Genomic DNA, 21,355 nt, shown 5'->3' with positions numbered 1-21,355 from the left:
AAAATACTTCAGAGACACTGACCTATAATTTTCTTTTTTAACAAGTCCAAAACTGGTCTGAATTTTGCAAAAAAAAATGTTTAAATCACTTTAACACATTTAAAACAATTGCCACTGAAATGAAATTGGATACGGGTTGCAAGAGCTCAGCATAAAGACACATAAAAGACAGTAACAAGGTAAAAAAAAAAAAAAAACAATGAAAAATTACATGTATAAGAGTAATAAAAAGACAGGTGCCCCCGTAGATTGACAGACACTCACTTGGACAAAGTGCATGAATTTAAAATGCGTCATTTATACACAAGTACAAAAATAAAACTTACACCAAACATTGTTAAATATGTCATATGGAGTTGTTAAGGATACGCACAGCACTGGGAAAGAAACTACTGGGAGACTGAGAGGTAGAATATTTGATAGAACAATAGCGTCTGCCGGTTGGAAGAAGAACAAAAAGACGAGCGCCAGGGTAACCAGTAGGGTCATTTACAATACCTAAGGCAGGGGACAGAACTAGGGCAGCACAATATATCATTTGAGTATCGTCATTGCAATGTACGTGTGCGCAATAGTCACATCACAGGTCCTGCGATGTAGGAGGCAAATGAACTCAACATGTTCTCGTCTAATTTCAAGCTGGGTATCTGACACACACTACACACAGCTATCCACCAATCACAAGTGTTCTTAATCAGTTTGCCGAAGCAGACCACGCCCCTGCACCAGGAGTGAGTCGCTGGTAACAACATTGAAAAATGAGCAAAGAACAAGAGAAAATAACTGAAAACAAAAACTTGGTGCCAAAAAGAAAAGCAACATCAGTTATCTGGAATGATTTTAGCCACAAGAAGGATGATATTAAAAGACGTGTTCTGTGTCGACAGTGCCTTGCACCTGTTGCCACAATGAGAGGTAACACAACTAATTTGCACCACACAGCTATTATAGCCTGAGTATTTTTTCATATATCGTAGGGTTAAAAAAAATCACAATGTCAGTTTTTTCCAATATCGTGCAGCCTTTGACAAAAACCTAGTAAAGTAACATTTAAAACCTCATTCACCAATATCGTCTCAAAATTTTCTTTAAATTGTTGTTAATCTACATCTGCTTCCTGACCTGGTCTTAAATTGAATTGTTTCTACACGTCATAATAACACATATCATTTTTTCTGTAAATTGAGTGAGTTAAGTGAAAGTTTTTTTTCAGATTAGCAAAAGTAAACACCAGACCAATTCCCATAAAAGGTCATTCGACTGAAGGATTGTGAGTCCAGTCAGTCCTCACCCACTCTGGTACACCTTTTCCTCTGTTAAACACAAAGCTAAAGTGTCACAGGTCATCAAGCATGCAAGCAATATAAAAGGCCCCACAGAGTCCTCCCTTTCAGACCTTCACATTCAGGCAGTCATATGGAAAGTCAACACCATCATACATGACCCTTCACACCCACTTCACAACTCATTTCAACTCCTCCCTTCAGGCCATTGTTATAGAACCCCTCAAGCAAGGGCAAACATAGTGGAAAAAATCACTCATGTCAACTGCCATCATCATCATTAACAAGTCTTCACAAGCTCCTTTAAGGTCAGATGTTTTAATTCACCCAGTAAAACAATTAATTCATCTATATGCTCTATGCTTTTAACTTTGTTTTCTTTTTTTTTTTTTTAAGCGTGTATCTATTCCTTGTACATTTGAGAGCCATATCAAAGATGAATTTCTACTGCTCTTGTAAAGTATAATAAAGCCTCTGATTCTGAACTTCAATAATTCTGAAGCGGAGGGACTGCTTGTCATATCTAATAGTTCCAGTAGTAGCTAGAAAAAGTAAAAAAAAAAAAAAACATAATTCCTCAGCTGTTGTCTTCAAACACACCTTCTCGGAAGCAGTGTTCTGCCTGCTTTGACTCTTTTGACACCTGCTGTGTCCAAAAAAGATCTAGTGCTCTTTTAAGAAGTCAGTGGTGTTCTGGATGATGAGAGTTATATGTGTGTGTGTCCAGAAGCCATCGAAGAATAGATGTTAGTAAGGTAACATTTAGTGGAGAATGCTATATAAAGAACAAAGACCATGGCTGATGGATGCCTGCGGTATTCCCATCCTGTGTACAGCCCCAGATAAGAAAAAGGTGTAACCGTATGATAATGCAATTAAAAAAAAAAAAAAAAAAAAAAGCTGTGATATTAAAATTTACTTTGACTCTACACTTCATTTTATTTGTAGATATGCATCCATTTTTGCCACACTGAACATTTTTCCCCCCAAAATAACTATAGAAAATTAGATATTGAACACATTTTCTGATGTGCCAGTGCCTGCTCCCTCTTCTTTTTTCTGTTTTTTTTTTTTTTTTGTTTTTGTTTTTGCTCCCTCTTCTTCCTTTTGCCACGTCTTTGTAATGTGCGAAGATGGTGTACAGTCTTGTTGAAATATGCATAATCATCCCTGATAAAGCTGTCATCTTCTAAAAAAAAAAAAAAAAAAAAAAAAACTTTGAATATTGACTGGTCTGACCACACGTCATGTATCCAGTGAGTGATGGTCCATACCAGATGCCTCTAAGCCCAGAAAAGTCAACGAAGCCTCAGGACAGTTAACACAAGATGTCCTTTTGGCTCTGTTAAGTACAGTAGATATGATAGAACCTGACAGAGGTTTACCACAGTAATCCTGACCCCATGTGGTTCTGTCTGTGACAGATGAAAGATGGTTCTTGATGCGGTATCATTTGAGAGATCAGTTATCACTGGCTTAGGTTTGCATCCTTGCCTTTTATGCATTATGTTTTTTTTAGTCTTTCAATTCTGTTTTGCACCATAGGGGCAGAGCTATCTAAATAAATATGAAATATGAAACAATGAAATATCCAAATCCCTTCTTATCTTTTCTGTTGACAAACTGGTGATCCTCAGCCCATATTTGCTCCTAAGTATTAGCTCTTGCCTCTCCTAGGTACTGCTTTTCAACCAAATCATGAATATAGTCAACTGTTCACATCATCTGTTCATCATAATGTTCAATAAAATTGACCATTTTTTAATTATTTCAACTCATTATTAGCCTTATCAAGTCAAGTCAATTTTAATGTCACTGCTATCTTTTTTAAATGTGATTTTTCATACTGCTCAAATATTTTCTTATACAGGGGTTTCAAAACCAAAGTAAAAGCGTAGGTAGATGTGGTGTTCAAGGGTTTAACTATCAGTAGTACTTCCTCTAAACTATTATGAGGCTCAGAGACAACAGCTCTTTTTGAAGTATATGAAAAGGTACTCATCACCGTCTAACGATAGTACGGTGTTTAGTTATTTTAAAAGGTAAAAAAAAAAGTTATACATCCTCAAAATAAAGTGCAGAAAGTACAAATCCTATACTATGCAAACGCACAATTAAAGAAAATGCAATCACTTATTTTTTACAGATGTGCTCCTGAATGCGCATAGAATCTGCTCTGATGAGGAAAAAAACATTGACAGATCTTCATAGAAACAAATACAAGTGGATATCTTTAAATTTTACTCTTGAGAACATTTAATGTCATGCACACTTTTTTGTCCTATTAATATTTCATTTTCTGTTAAAGTGGCGAGCAAAGATTACTGGGAGCCATGTGCGGGTGCAGTCTATAAAATTTACGGACTGTAGTGAGTGTACAATATTTTTTGACTAACAAGTGGCACCTGCTTCCCAGGAAATAGTTTGATCAGTGAAATTTTCAAGCCCAAAACTGTCCCTGCAGGTATTGAAAAGCATGTGGAAGAGTGTAAGCATGTTACCATGGATGCTTCTGACAGGTGTTCTGGCTCATCAGTCTGCAAATCGTTTTCTCTTTCTTCACCTGCACGAACAAAGAAATCTTCTAAATGAGGGGTGGCAGTCTTCCCTCTATTGCCTTCTTTGGATGTTCCTCTCTGTAAAAATTGGTGTATTTTTGCAGCTTCATCCAGATAGGCTTCCTCATGTGGTACCAGACCCAGGCTGTCACTGGACATTTCATCTTCACTGTCTGTGCGAAAAATGAAATGATTTGTGATATGTGAAAATGTCAGATCCGCAACTCATAAAAGATGTAAAGCAGCACGTTTACTAGCCAGGTGGTTTTGTTAAAAAGGACTCTATGTACTATTTCTACCTTGTGTATTATTTCACGCATATCACCCAATATTATCACTAGAGTGTGTATAATATAGAGTTATGAAGTTCTGCAAATATGCCAATGTATTATTAGATAGCAGACATGCACTGAATCTGTTTACACCGAGAGGCCGGCAGATTTATGCGACCACTAGAGGGAGTAGTGAGTCCCTCTGCTGGTCTTCCACGGTGAGGAAAACTAACACCACTGGGCCTTTGACTAAAGCACTGGAAACAGATGGGATGAGAACCAGTAAGAAACGACTTTTAGAGTCAAAGAAAGTGACACAGTGATAATCCCTAGAATTACTGTTGTCACTTTCACCATTGGACACAAGTCTAAATAAAAAGAATGGAGTTGAAGCTGAAATGAGAGCATTTTGTTCTACAAGGGTGACTTTGATAGTGAGGCTTATGGGGGTATAAAGTTGTGATGAAATTTTGCCATTTGTTCATCCACAGTTCAGACTAAACTGTGACAGTTCTGATCTTGTTAGTGTGATTCTAAATAGATCTTTAATGCAGCTATCGACAACACAAACTGTAATCACAAGTGGAGGTGATGTGTGGTTTGACTGTGGCGGTTTTCTGTCTTGTGTTTTGTTATTACTAGTGTGCATGGCAACTGCTGTATTGTCTTGATCACCTCTATTTATTAATGTATTTGCTCCGCTTAGTTCCTTGTACACATAAAAGTTTAGTTTTTTTCTTCTGCTTGAAACAAGTGGATGAATGAATGAATGAATGAATGAATGAATGTCTAAAACCAAAGCTAAGCTAAGAGAGTTATAATGTAAACTAGGTTAGGGTCAGTGTTTCTCTGACCAGCTATCAAAATGAGCTATGTAGTTTTTGTTTAAAGAAGAAACCTGGATTATACCATAATATAGATGTGTGTAAACATGGAGTGATACAGTCTCTGGATACATAGCATTGATTTTTTGGTGGTGTGTTCTGCTGTGCAACATTCCCCGACTGTTGAGACTTTTTAATATCAACATTACATAGAGCCCCTTTAAGCAACAATCATGATTTCTTAGGGTATTACAGCAGTGAAGATGATTCATAGAACCATTTCTGACCAACTGGCAGACTCCTATAACAAAGTTACAGTTAGCCTATATTTATTTTAGGACCACGTGGGTCTGCCAGTTGAAGGTTCAAAAATGAGACAAAAATTAAACAGAATTTCTTCCTTTTACATCTTCAGGTCATTAATGATCTTATGATGATACATATATTAACACAGAGGCACTGAAACTTTTATTTACATAAATTATGATTGTCAAGGTGAATGGCTAACAATGCTGTTATAAACTGATGCAACACCTTCATCTCAAGTATTAAAGAAAACATTGAAAATGTGTATATGTCCTTCATATTGCCACCAACATCAAGATCTAATAAGATGATAAAGCAGGCGTTCTGTATGAGATTGTCAAAGAGCCGGAGGAAGTGGGGACTGATGCACAGGATGTAGAGAAAACGAGGATGATGGATGAAAAAGCTGAAAAGGAAGAGGTCTAAAACCAGAAAGTATAAGCAAGATGAGACAGAAGGATTTCAACAACCAGCACAGCTGATATAAAATTAGATCCTTGTTTTATGGAAATGTTTAATCTATATGATGTAAATTCTAAACTGTGCCCAATTCTTTTTTTTAATTTTCAGATGTTTTTGACAAACATTACCTTTGGCAAAGTGTAACTTCACACACACCTTCTGAAAGCATACACATGGATCTAGAGAATACAGTCAGCAAAAATACATCAAACAAACGGCTCTCCTGTGCTCTGAATACTCAATATATGCACCTGCATGTATGGAAGATGTATGTGTTTGATTCAGTAAATCATAGGGGAGCTGTGTGTGTGTGTGTGTGTGTGTGTGCGTGTGTGTGTGTGTGTGTGTGTGTGTCTGTGTGTGTGTGTCTACAGAACACTAAGGGAATTCAGGGCCATTCTTCACCCTGTAATTACCTCCCTGCCTGTTGTAGCATTATGTCAGGTATTTACTTAAAACCCTAATCGATATAAAAAAAAATAGAGAACACTTTTTATTGTTGGATCTAAATTAGCTTTGACAGCCCAGTGGGACAAGAGGAAGCTATTACCACTGATAACCACAAGCTCTTTACTCACAGTATCAGTCTTAACCTAAAATTTTGCACTTTCCTGCATCCATCCCTAACCATGATTACTGTTTTGAAATGTATCGCAACTATTATTTAACCTGGCCAATTTAGAAATTAAACTGTCTGCCTTATCAGAAGAATGCCTCTTTTAGGATTTGCCTGGCAATGAAAATAAAAACATACAGTATGTAGCAGGAATGAAAAAATATAAAACTATAAATGTGATGATGATGATAAATATGGTGTGAAAGTGTGCTTAATGTAATTAGGTGTAGGCACAGTAGGAACCTTCACACATCCTACAATCATGAAATCATAGCGAAATTTGCAATATTACAAGAGAAATAACTTTTTAAAACACTATATTTCACACTCGAAAAGGGTTCACTATAAATGCACAACAGTGGCATAAAACAATTCACTTACCCAGTGGCAGATTCTTTTCCTCTCCTATTTCGCCAGGTGATGGAGGACTCTGGCTGACATTTAGGAGATGTGAGGGAACAGACCGGATATGTTGTGTATCCTGATATGACAGGCATGATTCATGGTCAACAGACACAGAGGTGGAGGACAGACGAACTGGTGCATCCTCATACGTATAGTCATGAGCTGACCTCGATCTAGAATATGCACCTGTCAGGGACTCTAACGGATATAAACTGGATACATTGGGAGGTGTCCTCACAGGTGCTTGGGAAGACACTGGGTTTGTTCCCCATGGACTTGAAACAGGTTCCATGGATTTTACCAGAGCATTTGGACTGGATGACACAGGTAACGGAGGTATCTGGCCTTGATTACCTGATAGGAGGCCCTCTGGGTCTGATAAAGAATGCTGGGATTGCTTCTGGGAGTCTAGATTGCTCGCTGTTGATTGAGAATTCTTTGGTGATGAGATTGGTTCTGGGTATAACTGGGATGATTGCAGTTGTTCTGGCAATACGGTAGAGTCAGAGCTGTTTTGTAATGGGGTTGATTGATATATTTTGGGCAATAGCGCTGACTCAACAGAGCTTGATGGCGAGACTGTGAAAGTAGATCTCAGGGTACAAGAAATGCCTGGAGAGGAAAGATGGTCTTCTGGCATCACTGATGGACTACTACCCAAAAGAGAAGCATTAGGATGAAATGAGGGAAGGGAATATGAGGTAGGGATCTCAATTTGGGAAAGTGGTCGAGGGGGACACAACAAAAGTGATGGTGATTGGGGTGATTCACAGCCAGATTTTGTTTTGTGGACGGCAGGAGACCAATTGGGCCCTTTGTGCTTGGAGGTTTCTGGCTTAAGTGAAGTCTTGTAAGTATCTGGTGTCGTCTCAGTAGAAGGGTGTGCAAATGGCTTTTGTTCAGAGAGTGCTGTGAAAAATAACACAGATAATACGGGCATTAGTTGCTTGTACAAGGAAAACATAGCAAAACGCAAGAAGGACTTAGGTATTTAGAGATTACAGTGTTCATCCTTGTTTATTATTTGATATGTGGCATACTATCAGTATATCTTCATTGTGGACACATTTGCTATAGTTATGTTTTTAAGCCAAATGCATATATGTAGAAGACAATACTGTCCGAATACATAATGGAAAAAACTCCTTTTTTGTTGCTTAATTAACTGAAAAAGCCAGATATCCAACTGCATTTCTTTTGAAAATCAAGGTCCCAGAGTCTTGAGGAAGAGTAAAGAGCCACATGATCCAGATTGCTGTAACTCCAGCGTGAAGTTTTCATACTAAGTCATGGTTTGTGATGCCTGGTGTTGGTCCACTGTGCTTTCTAAAGTTCAAAGTCAACAGAGCTGTCTACCAGGAGATTTTAGAAATGTTCATGCTTCTGTCTCCTGACAGGCTTTATGGACATGCTGTTTTCCTTTTCTAGCAGGCCTTGGCACCTGCCCGAATGCCAAAACTACTTAGAATGGGTTTTGCTGACCATAGTATAACTGTGCTTGATTGGCCAACTGACCTGAATGGAACCCCATACAGAAACTACTTGGTTTGTCAAGAGGAAGATGGGAGGCACCAGACTGAACAATATATGAGCTGAAAGCCAATACCAAAGCTACATGGGCTTCCATAACACCTCAGAAATTCCACAGGCTGATTACCTCCACGCCGTGACGTATTTCTGTTTTACAAATCCACATTTTTAACTGATCTTATGAAATATTCTAGTATTTTGAGAGACTGAATTTTTTAGTGTCCTGAACTGTGAGCCGTAATCACCAAAATTAAAACTAAAAAGGCCTGAAATATTTCACTTTATGAAGAATACATGAAAGTTTCACTGTTTGCATACAATTACTGAAAAACTGAACTTTTTCCTTCATAGTCTATGTTTTAAAGATGCCTTTGCAGCATTTCTACATACTAGCTCTATAGCAACAGTGGGCTCAAGAGTGGACCAATCCATGTCTGCAGTTACTATGTATAAACCAGCATAACCAGTGTTAGCCAGATCTTACCTTTTCCTGAGGCTCCTTGTGGTGACACCTGAGACTTAGATGGATGGAATTTCAGAGATGGTTTGGTTTTTGGTTGTGTTGGGCTGAGTGAGGAGGGCCCAGTATTGATTGAGGTTGTTCGTTGTTTGCTTGAGACTTGGTGAACAGATGGGACCCTGAGCATGGAAAACATACAATGCTAATGACAGTAAATTCATACAGTATCTCTTTACCACCCACTTTGGGCACAGCCACGTTTTTCTAAATTGCACTAAACATTTCAATGTGAAAAAGCAGGCAATGGCAAACCGGCAGTAAATATTGTTTTCATCACTAAACCACATATCTGCAGCAATCAGACCACATTTGTGTTGAATAGACTGAAATAAAAACTGTGATTAAGTAAAAGAATTGCCATAAAATTGACAAATTAAACCATCCCCTGTATTGAAAATGCTAATCCTACTACAGAGGGTGGTGAAAACTGCACAGTGCATCACTAGAACCTCACTTCCTACCATTGATGACATCTACAGGAAGCATTGTATCAGGAGAGCAAAGAACATCTGCAAAGATTCCTGTCACCCAGCGCACAGTCTGCTTTCTCTCCTGCCCTCGGACAGGCACTACAGGAGCCTTCGGACTAAAACAGTGGTTCTTAACCTGGGTTTGATCGAACCCTAGGGGTTCGGTGAGTCAGTCTCAGGGGTTCGGCAGAGGAAGACACACACTCAACTCATTAGTCGGGTGTGTGTGTCAGGCTAGGTCCGTGTATGTAAACAAATGGCTTCGGAGACTCTTTCTCTGATTGACATCCAATATACGCGGTGTATTGTTGTTGCTTATAGCACTACAACACAAAGGAACAGACTTTGCTGTGAAAATGACATGAGAGTGGCGCTTGCCAAGGTGAAGCCACGCATTTCTGAAATGGTCTCTCAAAGGCAACAGCAGAAGTCACACTGATTTGCAGTAAATATTCATTATTATTGTAGCCTGATGGAAATTAGGTGATAGGTGTGTGTTAAAATGTTAAAAATGATAAACAGCATAAATACAATAAGTTCATTATTGGAATACATATGGTTAAAAATTAAAACCATTTCAGTGTGGTTGTATTAAAAAAGGTCATGTCTTTGTGAAAGGGTATGTAATTTGTTGTGAGTTCATGCACTGTATTGGTTTTGTTCTTTGAACACAGTGATGTTAATGCACGGTTCATTTTGTGCACCAGTAAAACATATACCTGTGTCTTGAATTTGAAAAAAATCATATTTTATTTTTTAATAAAGAAGGGTTCGGTGAATGCGCATATGAAACTGGTGGGGTTCAGTACCTCCAACAAGGTTAAGAACCACTGGACTAAAACAACCAGGTTCAGGAAAAGCTTCTTTCCATCAGCCGTGTCCCTGCTGAGCCTGACCTCCCTACCCCCATCCCGCCACCTCTTTCCCCCCAGTTAAACTGACTGACAGACTAACATCCTTGCACCTTCATACACTCTCTTTCACTTTTCATCTTGTATATTGTAAATATTCACATTGCCCTATTCTTATCCTACTGCTGTATTCATATTCATATTTTCATATTTACTGTATGTATTACATTGATACTGTTTATATTTACTTTATATTACTATTCAGATCCAATGAACATTCTGGTTAGACGCAATCTGCATTCTGTTGCCTTTTACCTTTTATATACAATGACAATAAAGTTGAATCTAATCAAACCTAAAAAAATATTTTTCTTGCTCATAACTTACATAGACAAACCATGTAAACACTGCATAAAATAGTCTCCTTTTTCTCCTTCTTCGACTATAAAGGATTATGGCAGACCACAACAGACCTTGACTTCACATTTTATGCAGCAGCATCATATCAATTCATAGACATTTTCTCTCCAAGGTATCGAATGTTACCTTCGCATATTGTGTACACATCTTGAAAGATTGATGAACCAGGTCAGATCAATATGAAATGGAGATAGAGTGATTCTTACACATTAAATCAACAGTTTTCAGAATATGATTTTACTTGTTTGTGGGCCGAAATACTGTGCGTGTGCATTGACGAACACTTAAAAAAGAAAAAATACTCACTTTCTGTTGAGGTCTGCCCTCTTTTCAGGAACAAAAACTCCATTCATATCTGTCTCCTGTCAGAAAATACAGAGAACAATGCATTCAAACATGAGAATGAGACACAGAAAGAAAAAAATATATATATGTATTGGTTTCTGAAAAGCCTTATGTGTAGGTGTGTGTCTATGCTTTCATAATCTGTCTGGAGTCGCAGTGTGTTCGCGTAAAGGTAAAACATTTCAGTTAAAAGAACGTGCGTCAGTGATTCTTACCTCATCCAGGTCGTCTACTATGGTGAGGTATGATTCAGGTCTAGTAATCTGAGGCTCAGTCCTTCCACTGCTGACAGGAACAGCAAACAGTGATACACAGTACTGATGAAAATCCTCTTCTTGAGCTGCAACCACACACAATACACATATAACCAAAATCACGACAGGGAGATGCAAAGCAAAAGGGAAGTGTTATATTGTTTTGCTTCCCATGTTTCATGTTTTTTATTACAATATTATTATGGCGTTGTGACAAGAAGTTCATATAATAATGACACACGTATAAGGCATATATTACTCAGTATCTGCAATGATGTCTACTACATTCATAATCATATAAACACAAAACTATTCAAGGCATCAATTGTATGTTTACATTGCCTGCCTATTCATTTGATAATTCATTTTACCAGTCTGTCTTTTTGACTTTGATCTGCCACCTCAAGTTACCGGTATATGTCACCAGCCCATTCTCTCACTCCCATACTAACAACTCTTCTATCACATCACCACATGGGTCTGACAGCTGAGGAAAACGAGAATTTAAAACAATGGAGCGTTCCCCACATGATGCCGGAAAACAGCTTTTATTATTCATGGACACACATAGCCAACCCTTTCATATTCAAAGAGAGGAGAGGAGGAGCAACTTTGCAACCTGTTGTAAATGGCAATGCCTGGAAAAGTTTGAAGCAGGTGGAAAGAATAGTTTATCAGCTGCTGCGTAGTTCGACACTTCTCAAGGAACACATCCGTCCATCACTCAAACAATGGAACACTGTTTTTATGTTCTGACCACAGACATGAAAAATATCATGTAAATAACTGGAGTAAAACACTTTAACTATGAAACCGAATGGTCAAAAGTATCAAATATTACTTAAGGAGGCAACAGGAATAAGACAGAATGAACCCTGATCAGTGTGATAATTCATGACTTCATGATTTCACCTTTACATCTGCATTTCTTGTTCCTGCAAACACATAGATAAGTAATCAAAGGGGTCTTTTCTTAATCTATGAATAGTGCTACTTCTGTGGTAGTTCCCAAATAAATTTTTCTCTCCATCTACCCTGTCTTACCTGATTTATCACCACTTATTCTATATTATCCTCTGTATTTTCAGTGAAAATCAGGTATTTTCCTAAATTTAATTTACTGATCATGTCAATGTTCATAAAATCTCAGATTAAAGTTGAGGGTTATTATATCAGAAACAGATTAAACTGAAGAAAAAGCAACTTTTTGAGTAAAATATATCATTAACTGAACATAAACCAATTGTCTCCATCCACTGTCATTGATCCAACTCTATGGATTTTACTGGTGAATCAATGTTGTAGAAGATGACGGTGTTTCCACATTCACTATGGAGCCTCTGAACATCTAAATGGGTCATATCTGATGGCCATGAAAAGATGACAAACTGCATTTTACACCAATTACATGTATTGATAGGATTAGTGGATCAACAGGTATTAAACATTTCAGATCAGTAGATGCTTTTGGTCGCCAGTGGATCTTTGGCTGTTTATGGGTTAAATACGAGGGAGGGCTGAAAAGTTCACAGCCTGACTAAGAAGGAGTTATTGCACAGCAGTGAAACTTGGCATACATTAAATTCAACCTCTCCTGATACTAATTGCATGGTTTCCTTCCAGATAAACCCACACTGGATAAATAATTTAGGACTTTGAAAAGTAGTACCAGAGACATTTCGTGAACCATCCGTGGCACCGTGGTCTTATCAAATGTCTGCAGAAAAAGGGGTTAGCCCCCAAGGACATTCATGCTGACATGGTTGCTATAGGGGATGATGCTCCAGCTTTATCAACTGTGCAAAACTAGGAAGCTGAATTCAAGAGGGGTTGGGAGAGCGAGGGAGGGGTGAAAAGCAAGCATTTTCATGAAATGTCTATAGTACTACTTTTCAAAGTCCTAAATTATTTATCCAATGTGGGTTTATCTGGAAGGAAACCATGCAGTTAGTACCAGGAAAGGTTGAATTTAATGTTTGCCAAGTTTCATTGCTGTGCAATAACTCCTTCTTAGTCAGGCTATGAACTTCTCAGCCCCCCCCCCCCCCCCCATACTTTTCTTCTTACTCTAAGGCATTCTGCAGGCAAAAAAAACTTCCTCCAAGTAAAACTCTGTTGAAAGGAAAGGAAAAAAAAAGATCTATGTGTTTGGAATTGGACTGACAGATAAGTGTAAAGCATGACTGAATGGCAAGAATTATTAAAAGTACTAATATGGAGAGTGCATGGAGTCAAAAACTGCAAAGTTGCCTATCCATATAGTAAGATGGCTACAGGAGTGGTATTAAGTGTTACTTTTTTGACTGTTTTTAAGGGTTCCCACCTTATTAGATCAGACAGTAAAGAACTCTGAGGGCATTGTTAATTTATTGTACATACTTATTTCTTTTTGCAGTCACAAGGATACTGAGAATTATTAGACAAAATTTATCACAGTTACCTTGCCACAAATTAAATATGACTTCTGGGAGCAAAGATTTTCAAAAAATTACTATTTGAGATCGACAGTTATGGGGAAGGGGGCAGGCAAGGACTTGCAGATCCTAACGAGGTCAGGACTGGTGTGAGTCTTGATTGATGTGATGAGAGGCAGTTGACAGCCCCGGGGTCCAGAGGTTTGGATGGGGAGAGATAACCCTGGTCTACCCATCTCCTGACAGCCTCGGCTGGGGGCCAGACAGCCAGGACACTCCCCTGACTGATGAGCTCCAGGCCATGAGCTTCAGACTGCAGGCCCGACCCCCCACCCTTCCCTCCCTGCCCCATTCCTTACGCAGGCAGAGTGCAACCTGTCAAGCATGAGCTGCCTCTAACGGCCCTCTGCCCACACAATCACAGCCAGTGATTACCCGTCACACCGCCACGGATGGATAGGCAGGCACTGATACGTCTGACCCGTTGAGAGGGAGAGTTTTTGTGTGTGTACTTATGTGTATGTGCAGGTGCATGTGCAGGTCATCTGTCAAACTACTCTGTCCTTACCTGCTTTTTGTTTGGACTGAAACCTGTTTTGGTATGTGTACCATAAAAGGTTAAAAGTGTAGAACAAGAGCACATAACTGCTAAGGCTGTGTGTTAACATCACACTTCAGCATCCAAGGGTGCTTGTATAATCATATAGACATGCATATACAGTGTGTATACCTGTACGCATATGTTTGTGTTACCTGTCAATGCGCTTGCTGTCTGTTCCTCAGTATTTGTGTTGAGCAGTGGGTTTATATCAGTGCTAAGGTCCAGGGATGGATGATAACATTCAACTGGTGTTCTGGAAAAAACAAAGAAGGAAATACTAAAACATTTGACAACACACAAAAATAAAATATAAGACTAAATGATTGTATATTATTATTTTCCTCTTTTCAGTCCCATGATGCCTCTCTTTCACTGGATTGATGGATGCCTCAGTGGACAAAGGAGTGGATGGGTGAACATACGCATACTTAGACAGTTTGGAATTTGTTGTGGCTCCAATTATAGGTCAATAAGATGCAGACTTTAAAAAGTAATGTTCACAAATTATTCCAAAGTTTGCTGCTGAAAACCAACCTGTGTTGAACTGTAAAATAAAGTTATTCAGATTTACTTTGATGCAGAACATATTTCTGTTTGTAAAGAGTTTGAATAGTTACACAAAGGCACAGAAAATGTTCTATGCACACACTCAGAGCAGAAAAAAAATCATTACCCACACTGGAATAAAGTTCCTACTATGCTTTAGGGTAGAATTAAGTACAAATATTGTCTTTAAAGCTGAATCGGTTTCAACAATAGCAAAACAGACCGTGTCATCCAATGTCAGTTAGTTCCATTTCCTCCATCTCCACAGCAGGTTTTAAATAATGTAGTAAATTATCATAATGGATGAGACCCTGGGCTCTTCAGTGATCCAGGTGGATTTACCTGTAAATGATGATGCTGTGGTAGACACTGTTCGTTATTAAACATGCCATGTATGTTTGCAGCACGGAGTTACTTTACTGCTTTTCTAAGCTAACACAAAACATTGTTGAGCATCCATCTTCTAGAAAAGTACAAAAGGTTTTCTGGTTTTATTTGCTGAATTAATACTAAACAGTAAATGCTAAGGCAAATGTCTACTGAGTTTTCTACAACAATAATTATATAAAGCTAAGTAAATACAGACAAGTGAAATGAAGGTCACAGAAATGAATGTTTAACGTAGTCCCTCTCTCTGCTTACTGTCACAGAATCAAAAATATCAGAACAGACTTTAAAATAAAGCCTTTGATATTAATAAACTGCACAAAGTGACACTGGAAATGCAGTTCAACTAACCTTGCAGCTCTAGTAATCTATTATTTTTGTCACGTATATGTATATATGTAACACATATTGTGATGGTGTCTAAAAACAGATACAAAGAAAGGAAATCCTAGTTACAAAGCATAGCTGAAGATGTTACTTAAGTCACAACCACTTTAGTAGGGGATAACTGCACAGAAACCTGTCTAAATAAGCTTCACAGCTAAAGATTCTTTATTAAAAGGTAGATTCTAAGACCATCAGCAGTTTTGACTGAAATTAAATGAAGACTGATGGACAGTCATTCATTCATTCATTCATTCATTCATTCATTCATTTTCTGAACCCGCTTTATCCTCACTAGGGTCACGGGGGTCGCTTGGAGCCTATCCCAGCTACATAGGGGCGAAGGCGGGGTACACCTTGGACAAGTCGCCGGTTCATCACAGGGCTGACACAGCCCTGCGATGAACAGTCAATGCAGATAATTTTAAAAGGCAAAATGAATTATCAAATTTTTATTTGGTGAATGAATTACAAGAATCGTCAAAACTCAAAACCATCTATTTTAGATTCTGAGGTTAATTTTATAGCTGATGCACATTGACAGACTTTCACCTTCTAGGATGGTGTGGCAGTGGCACCATCTTACGAGAGCATATTTCCTATCTCTCTTTTTACAGCTATGTGACAGAACACATCTTGTATAAGTACAAATCTTTTCTCTACATATGTAATCTTGAAATTATCATGGAAATTCATTTTACATCTTCAAACTTTGTAAGTACTGTACATGTGTGTGTTACTGTACCAGCTCAGAGTCTTACTGGTTCTAATTTGAGCCCGTCCTGCATGTTGTTCACTGCAGATCATTCTATGCTGACCCCCCGAATGCCACAGAGTTGTGTCCTTCACACTGTCCTTCTTAATATCCCCCCTGTATCTCTTTTCCCTTCATCCCAGTCTAATCTAGCCAAAGCGCACGGCCAGTGAGAGACTTTATAAGCAGCTCCACGCTGCCCATGAGGGGTGACTTGGGAAGTTTCTGTCTTTCCTCTTACTTAGTCCACATGCCCAATATTTATCTTTTGTCTGTCTATTTAATGTACTTGGGGGGTAATATTTAATCTTGTTCTTCACATAGCATTTTAATCCCTTTGCTTCCTCTATCCATCTCTTTTCCTTCTTACATACAGTACTTTTCCATTCAGTAGCCTCACTAGCCTTAGGCTGTTTGCATTTAAGCTTTTGCTAGAGTGCACTGAAAAGAGGCACGTTGCTCTTTTGGTCTTTTCCTTCATTTTTAGTTCTCTGTGGAGACAAACGATTGAATAGTAGCTAAAATATTAGTTAATATGGAATGGTTTACCATCGTCAAAGAGCTCCAGATTTAATCCTTAAAAAATATCCTTGAGCAAGAATTTTAAAAGCCTACCAAATTACCCTCTACACCGTGAGGAAGAGCTAGAGGGGAGAGTTCCTTCCACTAATCAATTCAACATCAAATATTTACAACTATAGTTGTAGTGAAAGGATAGTGAAATCCAATACGACGACCTACATGCCATCTGGACAAGTTTTGAATACATTTTGAACATTAATCTGTACATTCATACTTATTATAAACAGAAACTGTATAGAGTTGTACATGTCATAAACTATATAAAATATAAGGTAGTGGTATACAATTTATTAGAGTAAGCATTAGTACAAGAAATAAAACCCATCCACGTAACACAACCCTGGGACTAAAACCGACCCATTGATCCAAAACCGCCTCAAATAATAACCCCCAAACATTAAATGAAAGTCAGCATTAATAGATCTCAAGGTAAATAACTAAACCTATTACTCAAATCCATTCCAAGAGTGGCACAGATTACATTGTGACTGGACTAATGTAGACATCTAATGGCCTCAAGGAGAGAAACTCCAGGGTGTTTGGTTTTTAAGCAAAGATGAAAATATAAATATCTCATTCCAAGTGTTGGTACAAAATGTAGTATGCCTATGCCAGCAGAGGATCGACATGCTCAGGGGGTACAATATCAAAATAAATTTTTGATCAGGCATGCTAAATATGCCAGTAGGTAATCTTCCCATTGTAACCTCAGAGTAAAAACATTTCTAACAGATGCTTCTTGTTTTTTAAGACAAGGACCCAGCCTTCCAGGCTCACAAATAAGCATTCTCATGAAGTAGTAAGTCATGGTTACCAAAGTCAGGTAGTTTAACTTATGTGAGTACTATGTGTTACATGTTTCAGTTCAATGGTCTAATATGTGGTCCTTCACTTACATTATATAAGTCAGTATGGTACTCTAGAAGACAATGTTTTTCATTCCCTGTAAACAGCAGGTACAACAGTAACAAAAGGGCAAAGGGGCCTATGCAAAATAGTTAAACACTGCCTACAACATAATGCATTAATAATGAGAACTGAGTTTTCTGCATTAAAAGTATTTTACTAGTTTGACACACTGAATTTTAGTTTTAAATCTGACAGTACAAGTCAGGCCGAGTCAGGTCAGATTTTATAGATGTGACTATGGGCCTTTGTGGACTTTTATTTCAGGGTTCAGTGCATTGATCATGGATACTCAAGTAAGTGATGTGTGAGCATTCACCCTGCCCTACCCCAATGCCCAGCCAACTCAGGAAATCAGACTGATGCCCCCCTGGTCACAAGCTTGCTTTCTATAACCTTCAGGCCATCTACAAATCTAACAAGGTGGTAGAGTTTACGACTCTAATACAACTGAGCACTTTTAGCAAATTCTTTATTAAAACTCCTTCCTCACCCTCACTCCCTTCTTTCTTCACTCTCTTTCCCATTATTACAGAAGCTTGTTAAAATTCAACCTCTCACTCTTTCTTCCTGCCAGCCAGCCAGTCTCTCTGTCTCTCCATTAAGCTCTGCCACCATCACCGCTGCAGGCTTATTGCACTCTAGATTGGCTCTCTAGTCTATTCCACAGTTAAAGGCTGCTACAGCTGGGGACTTAAAGCATTCCGGCTCAGGCAGTCAGTGGGCCTAAAACTGCACTCTGCTCTCCTCTCCTCTGGCCTGCTCTCCAGTGGGCTACTCAGCCCAAAAGGAGCCGCTTAAATAAAGGGCTGTAATAATGGGACCCGCTGAAGCCAGGCCCTCCGGCAGTCTACTGCACAATAAGTGCTGAGAAACTGCTTTGTACACCGGTAGCTTCTGTAGGCTGACTACAGAGAGGCAAGTGAAGCATGTGAGGCGGCCAGAGAAGGAAAACATCAAAATGCAGATGTATTTGTGCAACCACCAATAGAAGCAGTAAAAAATAAGATGTGTGTTAGTTGAGCAGTTAAATGTAACGTGAAAGGTGCATGCACTCAAATGGAACTCCATTAATGAATCCAACTAAACAGAAGGTATGTAATGAATGTGAGGATATATATTTACAGAATAAAAATTATTCACATATACACATATATAACCAAACACCATAATTATACCAGCAACCACACCTTTCATTTGTCTAAGTACAATTTTTTTGTCAGCATATAAAGGAAAAAAGGATGATTCGAACAAAAAATGTGTTGTCAAGCATAACGAAGAGGAAAGAGGCAGCTTCTCGAGGGCATACTCCTTGAATTTCCTGTTCATTCCCTGACAGGAGCCTTTACATACCTTACATACACAGTATATATGCGATGTGTGTGTGGTCCACACATAGTGTTCACTGTGTACCTGCGGTGCTTCTTGAGAAGCAATCTGTCCATGTAGGTAAGGGTGTATTCCATGAACTCCACCCTGACAGGTTCTCTCTCTTCTCTTCCTCCTCTGTCTGGAGAGAGGTCAGTCTGGGTCGCCATAGCTGACAATTCTGCTGAAGAAATATGTGGAGGAGGAAATGAAACAAAAATAACACTGCGATAAAAGTAAGAGATGGTATCAAATCATAGCCAAGGGGAAAGAAGAAGTCAGGCAATGGTAGAAAAAGGAGCAGGATCATGATCGTTCACTAGTTTCTCAACACTATTCTCGAAACACCTCCCCTCAAGAAGTGTAAAAATGCGCTGTCACCGCACCAGGAGTGGCAAGATACAAACAGATAGCAGAGAGTCTCATGGGATTAAGAAAAAACATGTACACAATTCAAAAGGAACATAGTGAGCACGCAAGAGAAAAGGGAAGACAGAGGTAAGAAAGAGAAATGTTATGATTGTACTCTAGACACTTTGGCAGTCCACAGTGGCAGCTTTAAATTGGGCCTGGGTGCCATTGGCCTGACAGAAATAATTAGGGCTGGAGGGGCTAGCAGCAATTTGCAGAGCAGAACGAAAGGAAAGAGGAGCAGAGTCTGCCCAAGCAGTAAAACAGAAAAAATAGGAGGCCTAATAAAAAGCGCAAACACCTAGACACATACACACAACCTGAAATAATAGCACTAATAACACACAGCCACATAAACCTGAACACACAAACACTGTTGCACATGCGCACATACAAAGTATGTGTTAAAAGGCAAAAAACTGCCTAACATAGTGCAGCTTATTCACATACACATACACACAGCTGAGGCGATTAGTGCTGTGGTGAGGAGCAGGGCCACCCCTAACGCTCCACTCATTATCTCAGTATGTAACAGCCATGGATTACCCTCCTACTGCAGTGGTAAGCACTTTCTGTAAGGCCTTAACCGATCAGAGCACAGGCAGGAAGAGCGGGGGCAGAAAAGCTGAAGAGCTGGAGAAAACGGGACAGGGAGGAGAACAGGAAAGACATAGATGTGGAATGAGAAGGATGAAGCTAGCAGAGGAAGTCACGAGACAATCTACATACTGTGAAGGAGAAACTATAAACCACAGTCCACCTGACAGCCAGTTTACTACTTAACTTAGCAAAATAAAGTTTTACAAGCCATGAAAGTAAAGATTACTAGACTGAGCAACACCCCACCAGAAAAAAAAAATCTAAAGATATCAATTAACAAGGGTGGTGCGAATGTGTTTGGCTGCATGTTTAGAATCATGTGTGTACTGTTCACCTGGTTGCACAGGTACCCACACTGCACCCTCAATCATGGGTCCTCCTCCTCCTCCTCCTCCTCCTCCTCGCCACTGTCTCAGAGCCTCCTGGAAAGATCTAGCAGACTCTTCCTCATCATACAGTCCACTAAGCAGAGAAGCTGGTAATTGTTCTTTCTCCCCTTTTTGCTCCTCATCAACCACTTCCACACTTCTGTTTTCTTTATGACTGACAACAAACACCTGCAATGAAAATAATATTTGTCATGGATAAAAAAAAACAAGACATAAGACAAAGAAGCATTGTGCTGTTAATCACAATTAAAGATTTGTATTGTGCTTACAAGTTGAACACTGATCATGATTTTTTTTCTCCATTTACTAAATAAAAATTTTTAAAAATGCAAAATAAATTACAAAAGGCAAGATTACAAGGCCATGTGCATATGATGCTAATTAAGTAGCTCTTTGTGAAAATCAGTCTCATCACAATACAAAAGGTTCTTGTTGTGGCAGATTGTGTCTAGTTTCAAAAAGCACTGCACATTGAAAAAACCTCAAGGACAATGCTAATTATTCTAAAGTGTATATTCAGTTGTCTAAAACGACTGTTCATCATTTCATCACAAGTAACATTCAATGCATGATTATCGATGAAAAATAAAATAAGAAGCATAAAAAATGTGTATTTGGTCCTGGTTTTTAGGAACCAGAGTTTAAAGTTTATTAAAATTCTACTGCAGTTGTTTAATTTGTTGCTTTTGTTAGGTTATTTGAAATATTGAACCTCATAAATTTTGAACATACAATAATTGCTTACTATACATATGCCTTAAATTTATATAATATAATGTACTGTATTGTTTGTACTGTAGTATTGTTATTCAATACCTTTTAACCACATCTGTTTACAATTACTCCTGAGTGAATGAGGCAAACTGTGGTCTGTGGTATCAAGAGTCTGAAATGTCA

General features: G+C 38.6%; 1 protein-coding gene across 1 annotated transcript in view; it reads right to left on the bottom strand.

The window, feature by feature from the left end:
- zbbx (zinc finger, B-box domain containing) overlaps positions 1–21,355 on the bottom strand; it is a 57,874-nt gene that overhangs the window by 12,011 nt on the left and 24,508 nt on the right. Inside the window, exons 9-16 of the mRNA XM_030151243.1 lie at positions 20,404–20,626; positions 19,104–19,242; positions 14,284–14,384; positions 11,078–11,202; positions 10,824–10,879; positions 8,741–8,895; positions 6,703–7,635; positions 3,785–4,014 (exon numbers count right to left, since the gene is read on the bottom strand). Coding sequence (XP_030007103.1) covers positions 3,785–4,014; positions 6,703–7,635; positions 8,741–8,895; positions 10,824–10,879; positions 11,078–11,202; positions 14,284–14,384; positions 19,104–19,242; positions 20,404–20,626 — 1,962 coding nt within the window. The remainder of the gene's footprint in view (positions 1–3,784; positions 4,015–6,702; positions 7,636–8,740; positions 8,896–10,823; positions 10,880–11,077; positions 11,203–14,283; positions 14,385–19,103; positions 19,243–20,403; positions 20,627–21,355) is intronic.

This window comes from Sphaeramia orbicularis, chromosome 13 (genome assembly GCF_902148855.1).
Source record: "Sphaeramia orbicularis chromosome 13, fSphaOr1.1, whole genome shotgun sequence".
Lineage (NCBI taxonomy): Eukaryota > Metazoa > Chordata > Actinopteri > Kurtiformes > Apogonidae > Sphaeramia > Sphaeramia orbicularis.
Note: the sequence above shows the minus strand (reverse complement) of the source record. Positions and strands in the feature narration are given on the sequence as shown.